The following is a 19,150-nucleotide window of genomic DNA, read 5'->3' as shown; positions in this document are numbered from 1 at the left end:
TGAGTGGTGTTTCACAGGGCTCTGTCCTTGGGCCTCTATTGTTTGTAATTTTTATTAATGACTTGGATGAGGGGCTTGAAGGATGGGTCAGCAAGTTTGCAGACGACACAAAGGTTGGAGGTATAGAGGGCTGTTGTAGGCTGCAGCGGGACATTGACAGGATGCAGAGATGGTCTGAGAGGTGGCAGATGGAGTTTAACCTGGATAAATGCGAGGTGATGCATTTTGGAAGGTTGAATTTGAAAGCTGAGTACAGGATTAAGGATAGGATTCTTGGTAGTGTGGAGGAACTGAGGGATCTTGGTGTGCAGGTACATAGATCCCTTAAAATGGCCACCCAAGTGGACAGGGTTGTTAAGGAAGCATATGGTGTTTTGGCTTTCATTAACATGGGTATTGAGTTTAAGAGTCGTGAGATCTTTTTGCAGCTCTATAAAACTTTGGTTAAACCTCACTTGGAATACTGCTTCCAGTTCTGGTCGCCCTATTATAAGAAAGATGTGGATGCTTTGGAGCGGGTTCAGAGGAGATTTACCAGGATGCTGCCTGGACTGGAGGGCTTATCTTATGAGGAGAGGTTGACTGAGCTCGGACTTTTTTCATTGGAGAAAAGGAGGAGAAGAGGGGACCTAATTGAGGTATACAAGGTAATGAGAGGCATAGATAGAGTCGATAGCCAGAGACTATTTCCCAGGGCAGAAATGACTAATACGAGGGGTCATAGTTTTAAGCTAATTGGAGGAAAGTATAGAGGGGATGTCAGAGGCGGGTTCTTTACACAGAGAGTTGAGTGAGAGCATGGAATGCGTTGCCAGCAGCAGTTGTGGAGGCAGGGTCATTGGGGACATTTAATAGACTCCTGGACATGCATATGGTCACAGAAATTTGAGGGTGCATACATGAGGATCAGTGGTCGGCACAACATCGTGGGCTGAAGGGCCTGTTCTGTGCTGTACTGTTCTATGTTCTATGTCTATGTTCTACATATGTGCACTTATAAAAGGAATCCAGTGTATCTTTAAAGTAATTCTCAAAGATAAAAGTGATTTGAACTAATGTTACCGTTCTCCTCATATACGATGCCATTTCTCCAAAATTGATGTTTGAAACAATGTTCCCTCCATTGTTTAGTGAAATTGTAAAGTAGTCCCTTTAGATCATTACTGCAATGTAGGTTTACCCTCTCTGTGTCGTAATCTGACTGAATGATTAATGCAATATGCAATGAGATATATCAGGATTTGATGAGGGTTCCATTGGGAATGTAAGCTTCAGCTTGATTACCTTTGGTCCTTGTATGGACTCTCCTTGGGATCCTTTTGGTCCAGGCAAACCCATTCTCCCAACAGCACCCTACATAAATTAGGAACAGTTGTAGAATCACATAATATTGTCCCATGGTTTACAATGAAATTTTCTGGTGAACGTACACGTTATTTTTGACCCATGGGTTGTTACATTGCTCTTGCAATTTTAGCAATAGAGGTACTCATTTAGTTTACTCATTTTTATCAATTAAAGTGGCACAAATGATCACATGATCACAATTTGCACCCATGGCAAATCAATCTTTGTGCAACTTGAAAAATACTGTGCTAAAAAGTGACTCATCCACAAAACAGGCCATGCTATAGTTTGTATTAATCACCATGACTAATTTTCACCAAAATGGTACTACTGACATTAAAACAGCATTGCACACAATTTCAGTTCTCCATATATATTAAATTCTGGGCTGACAAGTGACAAGTGATAGCCATGCTCCACAAGTGCCCAACAATGACCTTCTCCAAAAAGAGAGACTCCAACTATCACCCCTTGATGTTGAATGGCATTACTATCACTGAATCCTATACTATGAACATCCTAGGGGCTACCATTGACTAGAAACTGAACTGGTCTCACCATATAAGTACTGTGACTACAAGAGTAAGTCAGAGGCTAGGAATCCTGCTGCGATTAACTCATCTCCTGATTCCCCAAGCCTGTCCATCATCTATATGGTACAAATCAGGACTGTGATGGAATATTCTCCACTTGTCTAAATGAGTATAACTCCAGCAAGATTCAGGAATCCAGGATGAAGCATCCCAGTTGATTGGCACCACATTCACAAATATCCATTCTCTCTAGCATCGATGCTCAGTTGCAGCAGTGTGTAATATCTACAAGACACACTGGAGAAATTCACTAAGGCTTCTCATACAGCACCTTGCAAACCTAAGACCACTACCGTCTAGAAGGACATATATGGGAACACCACCAGAGGCAAGTTTCCCTCTAAGCCACTTATCATCCTGACTTGGAAACATACCTCTGTTCCTTCAGTATCTATGAGTCAGAAGTCCTGAAACTCCCTCCCTAACAGAATTGTGGGTCTACATACACCAAATAAACTGCTGCAGTTCAAGAAAGCAGCTCACCCCCCTACTTTCACAAGGCTCAATGTGGAAGTGCAATAAATGTTGGCCCAGCCTATCCCATGAATGAATTAAAAACTCTACACATATCAAGTACAGGTAGTTCTTCCATAACGCGATGGTTGTGTTCTTGTGCAACCCTGTGCTATACAAAACTCGTACCATAAAAATAGCATGCAAAGTGTTGGCGATGCAATCGTGTTATAGCCAACAAAGTTTTAGAAGTTCGTACTTTAAAGATCGTGTCCATTATTCACCAATCATTTTGTAGTCAATTCGCATTGATGAAATATATGCAGATATGCAATACAATTGTGCTGCTTCAAGAATCATTTTCAATCTGTGACCATGCAAATGCATTTAAATGGAAAACTGAACCATAAAATCAGGATGGGAATCTAATTTTGAAAGTAATTTGCACCAAATTGCAGATGTCACCCAAAGCATTACCCAACAGATTCTAATTTCGTTCTTAAAATATTTAAACATTGTTTTCACCGAAATCTTTATCCGGGGGTTTTGTCATCTTTACAGTCAATTTATTTTAAGTCCTTCTTGATGACCTCTGATTTGCCACCTGACTTCCAAGTTGGTCAAATTTCAGCTGCCAGTATTTACCTTGAATTAAATCCAGCTTGTTAATACACTTTGTCCATTGACCCCCATTGTCTCACTTTCATCTAATATCTTAAATTTGAAGTTTTTGATCTTGTCTTTCAAGGGCAGGTCCATCCCTATCATCACAACCCTTGATCCTCTATCTCTGGCTTCTTGTGATTTGCTGCAAGATTTGGTGTGGAGCTTGCAACTACCTCGGTTCTATTGTTTGGAATACTCTCCCTAAAAAGTCTACCCTCCTCTCTCCTGGTAAAACCACTTGAAAATTATCTTCTCAATCAAGCATTTCATAACCGCCTGACTATTAGTACTAACCTTTGCACCAGTATATCCTAATCCTGGAACACCAATTGGCCCTGATGGCCCTGGAGGGCCAACATCACCCTGAAAGATATATCAAACTCAAGTTAATGACGTCATGTAAAGAACTAGTAATAGTGTGCATGAGAAAGACAAGTAAGGAAATCAGTGTTTACAAATCTTACCCAATTTCCTTGGATCAGCTAAACAAAATTTCTCAAAAGGCATGCAGGACTTGTTGGGCCGAAGGGCCTGTTTCCACACTGTAATGTAATCTAATGTAATCTAATCTAATCTAATCTAAATCTTACCCAATTTCCTTGGATCAGCTAAACAAAATTTCTCAAAAGGCATGCAGTGTTTTGAAAATAAAGGATGATCTTCTTTGACCTGGGTACTGCAATCTCAAAACCACCCATAAATACAACAAAGCACATTAAAAGTCATACATTAAAGGAGGGAGGGCAACAAGAAGGTACATGGGAATGTTTCTACCAATCTCTCCTACTCCACTGAAGACAATAGGAGTAGTGGTTACAGTCTGTTAGCTTGGAGGTGATGGATGCTATCCAAACCTCAGTACATTCTGTCTTACCTTCACTATGAAAGGGTTCAACTGTTGACATGAGGAGGAAACAGCAAGAGACTAAATGTTCATCTCTCAAATTGATAGACATCAATATAGATTCACCTTTGATCCAGGAAGTCCTTTGCCATCTTCCCCTGGGTCACCACGTGGGCCTGGCAGTCCTTGCACACCCTAAAATAGAAAAATTAAAATATTTTAATAAATATATCATTCTCTGGCTATTATATGGGACTGCTATAGAAACCAAATTGTTAAACAGGTCTCTAAATGGCAATTCTAACAAGAAATCAGAGAACACATTGAAGATTATTTATGATCCAAATATAATTGCAGCATTACTAATAGATAACAGAGGATACAACTCCATGCCCACTTCTTGACAATTATATTAGTATCTGATAGTTGACGAGTGTATTTTCTCGAGTAACATTGTCTATTTTGAGACTGAGGAATAATAATACTTCGTTTGCTTTCCAAGCTACAAAAATACGTTCCACTCTGCAGTTGGATTCCAGCAGTCTGATAACATATGTTCATTAGTCTGAATGTATCAACTGCTGGAGGATGTTCATGAGTTATCAGAGCTTTAATTTTGCTTTTAGAATCTCTATCTTCAGGAATAAAAATATAGCTTATGATGGAAAGAACTTTGACTCTTCTTTTCTTTAAAAAATATTTCCTTAAAGTTTCTGATGTTAGCTCCAGCTGTCTCCAGCTAGGATAGCTGAATTACTATCACACATGCTATTGGTTCTTCTCTAAAATTAGTAACATTCTAGGAAGGTGTTAAAAATTGTCCAACACCAGATTATAGTCCAACAGGTTTATTTGGAAGAACAGTACAAGCTTTTGGAGCACTGCTCCTTTGTCAGGTAGCTAGTGGAGTAGGATCATAAGACATAGAATTTATAGCAAAAGATCATAGTGTCATACATTGATGCAATATATTGAACAAACCTAGATTGCTGTTAAGTCTTTAATCTTTTAGAGTGGGTTGCGGGTTTCGATTGATTAATATGTAAATCCACCACACTCACACCCATACGCATACCCTCTCACAGGCATATACTCCATTACACTCATGAACACACTGTGTCACACGTGCGCAAGTGCGCAGACACACACGCACACACAGTCTCCCTCTCCCTCTCTCTCACACACAGTCACCCTCTCCACACACAGACACACACAGACACACAGATACACACAGACACACACAAACTCTCTCTCTCTCTCTCTCTCTCTCTCCCTCACATACTTGCACACATACATCTAAGTCTATGGGGTGAATTTGCATTTGCAGAACTGTATTTGCAGATACATTCTATTTTGTTCAAAAAGCACACAATCTGCAGGCAGTCAATATTTTTTATATTCCATGAGACATTTTATAAATTCCTTTGGAAATAGAAACAATCTGACTGAAGATTGGCATATATACAGACTCCAGCCTCACACTTTTAATGAGCTGAGATGTCACCTTTTGTTTTATAAAACCTTAAGTTATCTCTGGAATGTGACTTGAAAGAAGTTCTGGGATTTACATATTAATGAATCAAAACCTGCAGCCCATTCAAAAAGATGAAAGACTTAACAGTAATCTAGGTTTGTTCAATATATCGCATCAGTGTATGACACTATGACCTTTTGCTATAAATTCTGTGTGCTATGATCCTACTCCACTTGTTACAAAAGCTTGTACTTCCAAAAAAATTTTGTTCCAAAAAAAAATAACCTAGTGTCATGTGATTTTTAACTTTGTCCACTTCAGTCCAACACTGGCACCTCCTCATCATTCCAGGAAGAAAGGGACTTGTATTCCTGTTTTCCTTCTGATTTTTTTTTCTTTTACTTTCAACCTTTTTCATTGCCTTCTGTCTCTTTTGACTGTTACAATTGTGTTGCTTCTTAGATTGTTTTCTTTTGGTAAAGTGTCTTTAATTTAAAGTAAATGAAGGTGGTACATGTTGCTGACTCTGAAGGCTGCCTGATAGTAAGCCTGGGGAGTTGATTATCAAGGTGGAACTTTTCGGAATAGTCAGTCTGTCACTGGTGGGATTGGAAGTTCACAGCATTTCCACTCTCAGGTGGAATAATTGGCTACGTGTGATCACAGTGTGGCTGGTCAATCATTCATGGTTCATGTACAAGGAATGCAGTGAATTATGTGGGGTGGAGAGGAAGTTGACAATGCTGCCATCATCTCACGGCATTGCAGCATTGGGTACTGTTTGTAATGTGTACTCCAATGGGCATTTGTTCCTGGCAGCATCAGTCTCACCGTCTGACATGTATATATTTTCATTTCAACAGCTGCTGTCATCCACACTGCATCTGTTGATCCCTGGCAGTGTTGCCACCCCATTCAAGAGTGCCAAATATCTGAATGTGAAAAAAGAATGTTCCACAATAATGCCCCACTCCAGATCTACAGTCCTGTTTGAAAGAATGAAAGCGAGAGGCCTTCTCTTCTGCCATGAGGCCTGAACTTAACATTAGAAACAGTTGATCTCCGCTCTGGTCAACTCCATCTTTGGGGTTCACAGCATACATCTTTTCTAGTTGATGTAACTTTGTCTGCGGACAGGAACAGTGTTCCTGCACAGTGTTACAGGAACTGGAACCATCGCCCGGCACCCACCCTCAACCACTTTTCATGTTCCTTTCATCATCCTCGACTTTAATCCTTGACCACATTCCTTTGATCCTCAAGATTTCCCACAATAGTGGAATAGTCCCAGTTACTCTTCAACAGCTCTTCATCACCATTTACCCTTCTTCTACCATCTACACTCATCACTTTGTTACCTTCAACCCTCAGGGCTCCAACATTGACTTTCCCTGTGTAATCTGTGACAATGCTGCTCCTTTAACAAGGTTATGGTGTCCTTGGCTTTTTTTTCCAGAGAGGTCAGAAAAGCAGCATTTCCAAAAAGTCTAGGTTTGAAGGATATTGGGGCCAGTTTGATTAAAGCTAACAGTTACAGCCTCAGGCATAAGGCTTTCCATTTTTAAAAATACACTTGTATAATGAAAGGGGAGTGGCCAGTTCTCCCAGCTCAGCCATCCCCTGGTTTGGTTTGGTTTTTAGCCGTCTGACTGTTCACTGAAAGCAGGCAGTCTGTTAGTAAGGTTGCTAGTCCAAGAAATAGCTACAGAGGAACTCTGATTATCCAAAGGACACGGGCAGGGAGTATTTCGATCGGTTAATCGAATGCCAGATAATCGATGCCGGATAACATAGTTAGCCATGCATGGGGACATTAAGATCTTGTTCAGATCGTCCAAAATTCAGTTAATTGAATGCTAGGGAATCGAGATTCCTCTGTACATGGAAGAAGGTATTCCATGCTGAACATCTCTCTCTCCTGTAAGCCCCCATTTGAATTTTCCTTTTTTGCGGTGTTTGTGGGGATTGTTGCAGGTATTTAGAACAACATCATTAAGTTGGGATAGTCTGTTGGGTGTTCGGACAGGTTAAGTTACTCTGTATTCTGTACTCTCTTGTTTGGGTTTAATTCGGTAATCTTGCAAATAAATTCTGTTTTGTTTAAAACTAAGTTGTTGGGCCAGCTCCAACACTCCTGGAATACCCACTCTACATCTGTTTAAAACAACTAGCAAAGTTCGAGCCCAGGATGCTTTCTTGAAATGTTTTGAGGGAAATGTTCCATAACAGACTGGGGGCTTTTTGCAGGATTTGTTCTATCGTTCTGATTTGGGATTAGGGTTGCTGGACTCAAAGGCAGCAAGTGGTAGGTGTTAGTTTCTTTTCTTCCAGGTGTTGAATTTGGTTGGTTTAAACAGTGCTTGGGATAACAATTCAGGAGTCTTTTTGGGGTTTTGCAAAAGATGATTAAGGCCAAGCTGCAGAATTAGCAGATAAGCTGGAACTGGAGTTGCCTCTGTCTGTGAGGAAAAGAGAGATAATGACAGCAATAGCTCAGCATTTTAACTTGCTGGAAATGCCACCAGAATCTTTAGAGATGGCTACAATTCAATTGAAAATGAAGCAGCTTGAGTTAGAGACAAAAGACAAGGAAAGGGCAACAGATGTGAAACAGTTTGAATTATAATTAAAAGCAGAGAAAAGAGAAAAAGAATGAATCACTTTAGCAGAACAAAGTGAGAAAGAGCGAGAGAAGAGAGGGAAAAGGAGAGAGAGGAAAAGAAGAGAGAGAGGGAGTTTGAACTTCAGAAATTGGCACTCAGACAAGAAAGTCAGCTGAAAAGGATGGAGATGAAGGCTGAAGGTAAGCTCCGTGAGGAAGAGAATGGGGATGAGCAAACCCATGGTGGCCAAAGGCCTGGTGAGAAACTGTTTAAATATATTCAAACATTGCCTAAATTTGATGAGAAGTATGTGGTAGCCTTTTTCGTCTAATTTGAAAAGGTGGATAAACAAATGTGGTGGCCAGTCACCATGGTGGATTTTGTTCATCCAAAAAAGACTCATAGAATGGCCTAGTGAGGTATTTGCATCACTATCAGAGGAGGTATTGAGGCGTATGAGGAGGTGAAGAAAGCCATCTTAAGTGCATATGAGCTTGTGCCACTAGTCTACAGACGTTTCAGGAATCTAAGGAGGTACTCTGGTCAAAGCAATAAAATAGGCCACATGAAATCACAGTGTTGGTGGGTTAGAAAAAGCACTGGGAAGCCAGATATAGGAAAATAGGGTAAGCCAGTGAATTTTACTGGAGTGGTAAAGGAAAGCACAGTGGAGCCTGGAAAGCTGCATCAGAATATACTGGCTGGAGGTTGGTTAAACAGGAAGCGCCAGATCTTCTTAAACCGTATACCTGCCATTACTCACATAGGGCAGGAGAAGCAGGTAAAGAGGGTACAATATTAAGGATTGTACCTCTGAAGGACAATTGCTAGTAGTGGGAATTCATGGTGAGAGAAGAAGCGCTCAATTCTGCAAAGTGAGGTTGGAGTGTCTCGTGAAGAGTGGAGAAGTCATGGTAGAACTAGACAAACTCTCAGCTCCAGGAATACAATTTCTCCTTGATATAGCTCATCACAGGTAGGAGTGCTGCCTACTGTGTTTGAAAAGCCAGTGCAAACGCAGGCATCTGAACTATTGCAGGACACAAATCCCGGGATTTTTCTGGACTGTGTGGTAATGAGGTCACAAAGTCACCAGTTGAAACAGGAGAGATCAAAGAGTACAACTAAGAATGTTGAAGTGGAATTAGCAGAGACCATGTTTGATCGGATGGTTGACACAAACCAGGAGCAGATGGATGATAAAGCAAACATCTTTAGCTCAGATAGATTAACTGAGCTACAGCTGAAAATGAAAATGTAAAGCAATTGTATCAAAAGGCATAAACAGAAAAATAATCTGAATGCATCCATGATTGCTATTATCTTAAAAATGCTATCTTAATGAGGAAATGGAGACATCACGTATTTAGACAGATGAGAAATGGGCAGAAGTTCATCAAGTCGTATTGCCAGTGGATTATAGAAAGGAGGCATTGTAGGCAGAGCATGAGCTGCCACTAGGGGGGTCATTGAGGATTGAGAAAAAGAAAGCTAAAATACAAAAACATTTTACTGGCCTGGATTGCACATGGATGTAGTTGAATTTTGCCAGACATGTCAGGTAATCGGAAAACCATAGGCAGTAATAAATCTTGGACATTTAATATCTATTCCTGCATTTGAGGAACCTTTTACAAGCATCTTAATTGACTGCATAGGGCCCCGACCTAAAAAGTGTGAATCAGTACTTGCCAACAAAATGGATGTGCCCACTAGATTTCCAGAAGCTGTTCCATTACACAATATCACAGGTAAAAGGATTGTAGAGGAATTACTCAAAATTTTCATTTGATATGGACTACCCACAGAGATACAATCAGATCAAGGGTGAAAATTTACATCAAAATTATTGAAGGAAGTTATGGATAGTTTAGGAATAAAACAATCCAAATCTACTGCATACCATCAAGAGTCGTAGGGACTGCTAGAAAGGTGGCATCAGACATTAAAGACCATGTTGAGGGATTATAGTCATGACTATCCATATGATTGGAATAAAGGAATTCCGTTTGTATTTTTTGCGATCAGAGATGCACCAAATGAATCAACCATATTCAGTCCATTTGAATTAGTGTTTGGGCATGAAGTGAGAGAACTGGTAAAATTGATTAAGGAGAAATTGATAAAGCAGAATTCAGAGACCACGTATTTGGACTATGTGTCAAATTGTAGGGAACGATTAAATAGAGCTGTGGAGTTGGCTTGACAGCATTTAGAAGTATCACAGCATACACTGAAACAGGAAGCAGACAAGAAATCAAAACTCGCAAATTTGCTGTCAGAGATAAGGTGATAGTGTTACTTCCAGTGATAGGTGAACCTTTAAAAGCAAGATTTAGTGGACCTTATCAAATCGAAAGAAAATTGAGTGAGGTGAACTATTTCATAAGGACTCCAATCAAAAAGAAATCTCACAGAGTGTGTGATGTGAATATGTTCAAAAGGTATTTCAACAGGGAATGAAAGCCAAAGGAGACTGTGTTAAGAGCGAAGGCAATTTTGGCTTTTGTAACGCTGAATAGACTGCATCAGCTTAAAGTCATGCTATTTGGTATGAAAAATACACCAGCCATGTTTCAGACACTAACCAATAAGGTCATTGCTGGACTACCCAATTATGTCGTATGTACTGATGGTCTGGTGATTTCTCGTCACACATGGAGGGAACATTTTTAACATTTATCGGCCTTGTTCGATCAACTTTGGAAAGCAGGCTTGGTGATAAATATGGCTAAAAATGAATTTACCAAAGCCCAAGTCATCTTCCTGGGATATGTTATTGGATATGAACAAATGGCTCCACGGGATGCAAAAACAAAGGGTGCTGGTGAGTTTCCCATATCATCGACAAAAAGAGCAATACTACAATTCCTGGGATTGAATGGATTTTATTGAAAATTTGTACCAAATTTTTGTAGTGTGGCTGATGCACCAGCTGAGTTGCTAAAGAAAGGCAAGAGGTTTCAGTGGACAGCGGACTATCAGAAGGCATTTGACAGCCTGAGAGCTGTGTTAACCACTATCCCAGTATTAGCCACACCTAATTATGCAAAGTCATTCAAGGTGTCTATGGATGCAACTCATATGGGTGTTGGTGGTGTGCTCTTGCAGGAAGATGACAAGAATATAAAAAGACCCATCAGGTATTTCTCTAGGAAAGTGAACATTCTTCAGCAGCGATATTCAACAGTTGAGAAGGAGTCTGTGAGCTTGACATTTGCGTCACATTTCAATGTGTCTGTTACCAGTAACGTATCTGAGACAATCATGTACACTGACCATAACACATTGAGGTTTGTGGAGAAAGTTAGGGACAAAAATGCCAGACTGTTTAGATGGAGCTTGTTGTTTCAATTTGAAAGTTATGCATGCCGCAGGACTGGAAAATGTGATTGCCAACGCCTTGTTGGGACTTGAATGAGAAACGGTGGCGTTCGGTGGCAGGAGTAAGACAGACCACAACAAAATGTAGTAGCACATGTTTGCTTGACTATTGTCAATGTGATATTGATGGGGTTTTTTTAACGGGTGAGGTGTGATGATGCTGTTCCTTTAACAAGGTTATAGTGTCCTTGGCTTTTTTTTCAGAGACGTTGCAAAAGCAGTGATTCCGAAAAGTCTAGGTTTGAAGGGTTTTATGGCCAGTTTGATTGTAGCAAACAGGTACTATCCCAGGAAAAAGGCTTTCCAGTTTAAAAACAACACTTATGTAATGAAAGGGGAGAGGCCAATTCTCCTGGTTCAGCCCTACTCCTGGTTTGGTTTGGTTTTAGGTAGTCTGGCTGTTTACTAAAAGCAGGCAGTCTGCCAGTGCTGGTCCAAGAAACAGCTACATGGATATGCCATGCTGATTGTCTTTGCCATCTGTCTCTCTCTCTCTCCTGTAAGACCCAATGTTTGATTTAACCTTTTCATGTCAAGGGGTGTTTATGGGGATTGTTGCAAGCATTTGGAATAATTAAGTTGGAATAACCTGTTGGGTTTTCGGATAGTTTAAGTTACTCTGTATTCTGTTCTCTCTTGTTTGTGTTTAATTCGGTAATCTTGCAAATAAATTATGTTTTGTTTAAAACTAAGTGGTTGAGCCAGCTCTATCACTCCTGGAATATCCACTGTACACCTGCTTAAAACAACTAGCAAAGTTAGAGTCCGGGCTACTTTCTTGAAATGTTTTGAGGCAGTCTGACCTGGTCAATAACAAACCCTTGTTGTTGCCTAAATTATGCTTGATCTAATATCTTCCAACATTGTCCTTCCCTGTAAGGTCCATCTTCCTTTTCCCGTCCCCCATAAGACATTTTAGGGCTGTCACCTCACTCTCACCTTCTCTCAGTCTTTGTTCCCCCTTTGACTGCTGCCACCTGATCCCAACCATTAATGTAGCTTCTCCCCATAGAAGGAAAAGTGGATTCTACTCACTTGAAGTCTGAGTGAGTGAAGACTAACTCACTACACAGAGGCAATGGCAGAAATCTGTATGCGAACAGTGGATAGATTATGATTCTCCAAAGTCCCACCAAAGTATACAGAATGTTAAGTTATATATAGTTGTGTCTTTGAACAATCCATTTACTTCCAAACTAAAACAAGAGTGGGGGGTCTTAAGGTTAGCTAATAACTATTTCTTTAGATGTAAGGCCCATGTAATTCTCTTTACAGTGGTCATATAAATGGAAATATGGGTTATTGTAAGAATGCAAGTGGAAGCTAGCATTCTAGTGGAAAGGTCAAATTCACGAGGAGTTAAAATGAGGCTGGAAGACTTCCCTCGCTCATATGAAAGGAAGAATCTCTTGGGAGAATTAAAGTGAAAAAGAAGACAAAACCTTGGGAATTAAGGGTCACCTTAGGCTGGCTCCAAGAGATTTAAATGTCAATTGTATGTCAGTATATCAGTGAAGTGGGTATTTTCTGTTAAATGTAAAGGCTGTGCTTGTTTTTTTTGTGCTTTCTAAATTGTAAACTTTTCAAGCAAAATTAGAAAGATCTGTTTGAAAACCAAAGTTTGAAGAAGCACTGCATGTTTTGAAAAGCAATAACCTGACATTTATGGCAAGCATTGTATCAACAGCTGTCTGAACAAGCAATAATTGAGGTTTGGGCTGCGGATAAATGGGATCCAAGTGGGTTATGTGTAGATACAGCGTAGTGTCCATGGACTAGCCACAAGTTATTGATGACAAAAGCCTTTTGTCACCAAACAATCAGGTGATTAGTTCTTAGGTAACTGAACAGTTTGGGGCTTGGAACAAGAAAGAAGTGTTTTGATCTCCACTAGCACAGAAGCTGATTCTCTGTTCTCTGCAGTCAAAATCCATTTTTAAAATGAAGAAAACCAGTTCTCTTTCTTGCAACTGTTGTTGTAAGCTATGACTTTTAGCTGATAAGTTAAAGTTAAAACTGATAAGTGAGCTTTTATAAGCTAATCAGTCACTCTGTATCTTTGTAAACCATTGGAAGTATCTGGAGAAAAGCAACTGAGAATCAGCATAAGACTGTGTGTATTTGTAGTGTTATATATCAATAGCTTATAACTGTTTATCTATAGCAGGAGACTAATTACTTGTAATATATTATAATTCTTGTTAAGTACAAAACCTGGACTGTGCTTTCTATCAATCTGGGTCTGAAAAACACCTATATCAGTAAATGATGTGAACATATTTTAAAATCTTTAAATTTTGAGACAACTCTGGAAATAATGGGCTTGACTTTCAGTACGCTATACCCCAGTGACATAAAAAAGGGGATTGTTCGGTTTTGCAATTTAAAGTGTGAACTGTTTGACAAAGTTAATATCTAGTCATCTTTTTCAGTTGTTTTGTTACAATAAAATCAAAAAAGTGAAATCTTGTCATGATATCCTTTCAGTTATTAAATTGAAGTAGAATTACTTTTAAAAATAATCAGTTTTGTGGGAAACCATAGAAATAGAAGAAATAAGAGCAGAAAATAGATCTACTTGCCATTTATTATCATTGTGGCTGCCCTGAGGCTACATCTTCACTTACCTAATCCCCATCTCACTTTATCCCCTAAGCCACTAAGAGTATGTCTATCCCAGACTAATGCATTCAATAATGGCAACTTCACAGCCCATTGTGGCAGAGGGGATTCACAACCTTTTAAGTGAAATAATTTCTCCTAACCTCAGTCCTAAATGATTTGCCACAGATACTGTATCATCATGTTTTACATTCCCTGACCAACAGAAACAATCACTTACTTTCTAACCTATCAAACCCCTTCAGAATCTTGACTGTTTTAATAAGATCACCTCTCATTCTTCTACACTCCAGATTTTCAGTCCAATTTATTCAGCCTCGTCTTGAAGGTTAACCCTTACATCCAGAGACTAAATTAGTGGACATTTGCTGTACAGTCTCCAATTCAGTTCGTCTTTTTTACATTTGGTGATGAAAGTTACAATTCTCCCAGATAAGGTCTCACCAAGACTCTGTACAATCATAGCAAGACTTTTTTAATGTATTCTTTACCACAATCCTCCTGCAATAAAGGTCACTATACCATTTACATTCCTGATCGCTTGCTGCATTCTAATTTTCTGCATTTCTTCCACAAACTTACCCAAGTTTCTTAAAACATCAATGGTACAAATAATTACAAAGTATTCTATTTTTCCATTTTTATGACCAAACTAATCCACATACCATGATATTACTTACTCATTTAACTTCCTTTTCATGTTACTATATTTCTTCATCTAAATCATTAATGTAGATTTTGAATCATTGAGGCTTCAGCACTGTTGTGGCATACAACTATTAGCTAGCTGACAAATAGAAAATGCCTTGTTTGTGCCTGCTCTCCGCTTCCTGAGGCCAGATAGCCCAGGACCTGAATTGCTAGGCCCAAAACCAGAATGGGCAACCTTTGAGCAGCCAGGCTGGAAGGGACTTTCAGGACAGGTCAAGCACAAACCACCCTCACAGATAAAGGCAAGAAAGGATAATCACGGACTTGTCTGGAAAATGAGACTGGTTGTGTCTTGAAGTACGGCAAGCAGACTTGCCATCACCATCACCATGTGAGAAGAAAGGGAGTATGGTCTTGACACACTGAAGGATGACAGAAAGTGCAGCCCCAGTGTCTTTTATATGTGGCATTGTGGATCACAGTGGATGCTGTGACCTTGACCTGGAAGATCGATTGTGGTACAAGAATAAAATTTTAAAACATCTTGTTATGATTGGTCAGGGCCAGGCAATATTCCGGAAGGATGCTGCAGGGAGGCATTAGAAGAGCTACATGTGGCAATTTTCTTAGCCTCGCCCTGCAGTGGAGCTCTGACTAGCTGGACCGACAGACAGATACAGAGATAGAGAGAGACAGAAGACAACCATATGCGAGACCAACCCTTACTAAGATAATCAGTGTTGACTACACAGACTGGCCAAGATTAACTGCATTGTTCATTCCTGATGAAGGGCTTTTGCCTGAAATGTCGATTTTCCTGCTCCTCGGATGCTGCCTGACCTGCTGTGCTTTTCCAGCACCACTCTAATCTAGATTCTGAGTTTCAGCATCGGCAGTCCTCACTTTTGCCTAGTCGTAGTCTGGTAGCCTATAATATTTTAAATGAAGATCGTGACCAAGACTTAATGTTGGAATTGGTAGAGAAGTTAATGTAAGATTTGAGAACTTTATGGCAAAAGAGCAGGCTTTTAGATGATATTCAGCCATACATACCTCATTGTATCTTTACAGTATTTTGTGATTAAAATTGAGTTGACCCTTTTATTCATGTCATAAGTATAGTATCCGGGTAAAATGAGTTCATGTAGAAACTAGTCAAAGCATCCTAAGCAGAGACAATACTGTCTATGATTCAATTTTCAATCCAAGCTGCACCTTATCAAATGTCTTTTGAAAATCCAGGTATACTAAATTTACTGGTTTCCCTTATAATATCCTCAAATCTTCCAATATATTTATCAAACAGGGAGAATGGGAGGGGTGACATGATTGAAGTATATAAAATCCTGAGTGTTCTTGAATTAGTAGACAATGAAAAGATGTTTACTCAAGTTGGTGAGTAGAGAGCCAAAGAATTGTTAAAATTAGGGGTAGTGCTTTTATAGTATCGAGATGGAGACAATCATTTTTTTCCCTCAGAAGGTTGCAAAGTGCAACCTTTGAATTCTTTGCCTCAGAAAGCGGAGTAATTGAATATTTTTAAGATAGAAAATAATGGATACACAGGTGGTAATTCTCAAAATAATCCTTAGATTGTGGAAAAGTACCAGACTTTACATAAAAAGTGAAGGAGATAGAAAACAGGTAACTATAGAACAATTAACGTAACATCGGCGCATGGGAAAATGTTGGAGTCTATTATAAAGGATGTAACAGCAGAGCAGTTAGAAATACATAATATGATCCTGCAGAGTCAATATGGCTTCATGGAAGTGAGATCATGCCTGACAAATTTGCTACATTTTTGAGGAGTAACAAGCAGGATATATTAAGGGGAAGTAGTGGATGAAATATATTTGGATTTTCAGAAGTGTTTGAAGGACACATTAGACCAAACAGTCAGTTCTGCTATACTGTGTTTCTTCAGCGTGAATTGGCTTTAACGCAATTGAAGAATTTAGACCATTATTTTTAGAACACAAAATTTCCTTCACTGTATTAGCAATTCTGGCCCCATTAGTTTAGATAGCGCAGCTATTGCACAATTTTCTTTAATGTGATATCGCATGAGAATGGAACTGTCACATTATATCAGAACCAACTGGTGTTGGAGATGGTATATTAGCAGAGAGAGAAGATTGTCTGACTAATGGAAAACAATACATTAGAATGAGGGAAACATTTTTCCAACATACTTCGATGACTTAGATGAGGAAAATGAATGAACTAGAGCTAAATTTGTGATGATACAAAATAGGTAGGAAGGCAAGTAGTGAGGATGATACAAAGAATCTGCAGAGTACTATAGACAGGTTAAGTGACTGAGTACAAACTGGCCAAATGGAACATAATGTCAGAAAATATGCATTTTGGCAGGAATAGAGGAGATGAATATTATTTAAATGGAGAAACACTACAGAAACAAAGGGGTTTTGGAATTCTTATGCATGAATCACAAAAAGCTAGTATCAGAATACAATGGGTGATAGGGAAGGCAAATGGAATGTTGGTCTTTATTTCGAAGGAAATGGAGGTTAAAAGTTAACAGGTTTTGCTCTAACTATGCAAAGCACTAGCTAGACCACAGCCGGAATACTGTGAACAGTTTTGGACCCATTTTCCAGGGAAATATATAGTGGCATTTGAGACAGTCCAGGAAAGGTTCGCTAGTTTAATCACAAGTATGGAAAGACTCTTTTATGAGGAGAGATTGAGTAGGTTAGGCCTGTACTCTTTGAAATATAGAGAAGTGAGAGGTGACTTATTGAAGATGTTAAAGTAGACTTGATATGGCAGATGCAGAAAGGTTGTTCCCCTGGTGGGAGAATCTAGGACAAGGAAGTATGATCTCAGAATAAGGTGTCACACATTTAAGACATAGATGAGGAGAAATTCATTTACACATCAGGTAGTGAACCTGTCGAATTCTTTACTGTAGAGTGCTGATGAGGCTGGAGTCATTAAGTATCTTCAAGGATGAGAGAGACAGAACTTTATTGTAAAGTTAAGAAGAAAAGATAGGAATGTGAGGTTAAAGATGATCAGATCAGCCATGATCTTATTGAATAGTACAGCAAGCTCAATGGGCTACTTGATCTACATCTACTCCTACATACTTATAGGTCATAAAGGTCAGTAGATTTTGTTCAGCAAGGAAATCAAAGATCATTGGGGGGAGGTGGGAATGTGAAACTTGTAATACAAATCAGCATTGATCTTATTGTATGGCAGAGCAAGTTCCAGGTGTTCAATGGTTTATTTCTGCTCCAATTTCATATTTTCATATGTCCCTTGAAAACAAAGATAAGGAGGATTTTTTTCTCTCAATGGTTTGTTAATCATTGAAATTTGTGGTTGTATCATTGTGCTTATGCAGAGCTGAATTAAATAGATTTTTGAACTACAGGTTGATCACAGGCAGGCAAGAAATTTGATGGGATGAATGGTCTACTCTTGCTTCTATTTGTTATGGTCTAGATGAGGTGCTGCAGTTTGGAAAGGCAAATCAGGGCAGACTTCGATGCCTCATTGTAAGGTCCCAGGAGTATTGCTGAACCCAAAACATGCAGATTCATAGTCCCTTGAAATTGGACTAGCAGGTGGATAGGATGGTGAAGAAGGCATTTGGTATGCTTGCCTTTATTGGTCAGTGCATTGAATACAGGAGTTGGGAGGTCATATTGCAGCTGTACAGGATTTTGGTTCAGCCACTTTTGGAATACTGTTTGCAGTTCAGGTCTCCCTCCTATAGAAGGATATTGGGAAAATAGAAAGGGTTCAGAAAAGATTTATAAGGATTGTTTCCAGAGTTGGAGGATTTGATCTATAGGGAGAGACTGAATAGACTGGAGATATCTTCCTTGGAGCGTCGGAACCTGAGGGGTGACCTTACAGAGATTTATAAAATGATGAGGGGCAGGGATAGGGTGAATAGCCAAGCTCTTTTCCCCAGGGTGGCGGAGTCAAAAAACTAGAGGGTGTAGGTTTAAGGTGAGAGGGGAAAGATATAAAAGGGACCTAAGAGGCAATTCTTTCATGCAGAGGTTGGTGCATGTATGAAATGAGCTGCCACAGGAAGTGGTGGAGGCAGGTATGATTACAACATTTAAAAGGCATCTGGATGAGTAAATGAATAGGAAGGATTTAGGGGGATATAGGCCAAATGCTGGAAAATGGGACTAGATTTAAATAGGATATTTGGTCAGCATGGACAAATTCGACTGAGTCATGCTGTAAGTATCTATGACTCTATGTATCTAGTTAAAGGAAAACTGAAACCTATTAACCTACAATTTTGTTTCACTGAAATGTTCTTTTCTACTTTAAACGTGATCACTGTGAATTTTATTAAACTTATGCAGTTTTCTAAAATTGCTGTTAAACCTCTCTGACAAAATATACAATTCCATTGTTTTTGGAGATTATTATATCTTTGGAAATGGGTCATAATGCTGTTTTCCCTAGGTCCACCTATTGCTAATCATTTCATAAGCATTCCTCTATGTCCAAGTAG

The 19,150-nt window shown here is 39.3% G+C and overlaps 1 protein-coding gene across 1 annotated transcript in view; it reads right to left on the bottom strand.

Moving 5' to 3' along the window:
- LOC122550244 (collagen alpha-1(XXVIII) chain-like) overlaps positions 1 to 19,150 on the bottom strand; it is a 238,294-nt gene that overhangs the window by 29,992 nt on the left and 189,152 nt on the right. The window contains exons 21-22 of the mRNA XM_043691001.1: positions 4,030 to 4,098; positions 3,354 to 3,422 (exon numbers count right to left, since the gene is read on the bottom strand). Coding sequence (XP_043546936.1) covers positions 3,354 to 3,422; positions 4,030 to 4,098 — 138 coding nt within the window. The remainder of the gene's footprint in view (positions 1 to 3,353; positions 3,423 to 4,029; positions 4,099 to 19,150) is intronic.

Source organism: Chiloscyllium plagiosum, chromosome 5 (assembly GCF_004010195.1).
Source record: "Chiloscyllium plagiosum isolate BGI_BamShark_2017 chromosome 5, ASM401019v2, whole genome shotgun sequence".
NCBI lineage: Eukaryota > Metazoa > Chordata > Chondrichthyes > Orectolobiformes > Hemiscylliidae > Chiloscyllium > Chiloscyllium plagiosum.
This window is presented reverse-complemented; position numbering and strand designations above follow the sequence as displayed.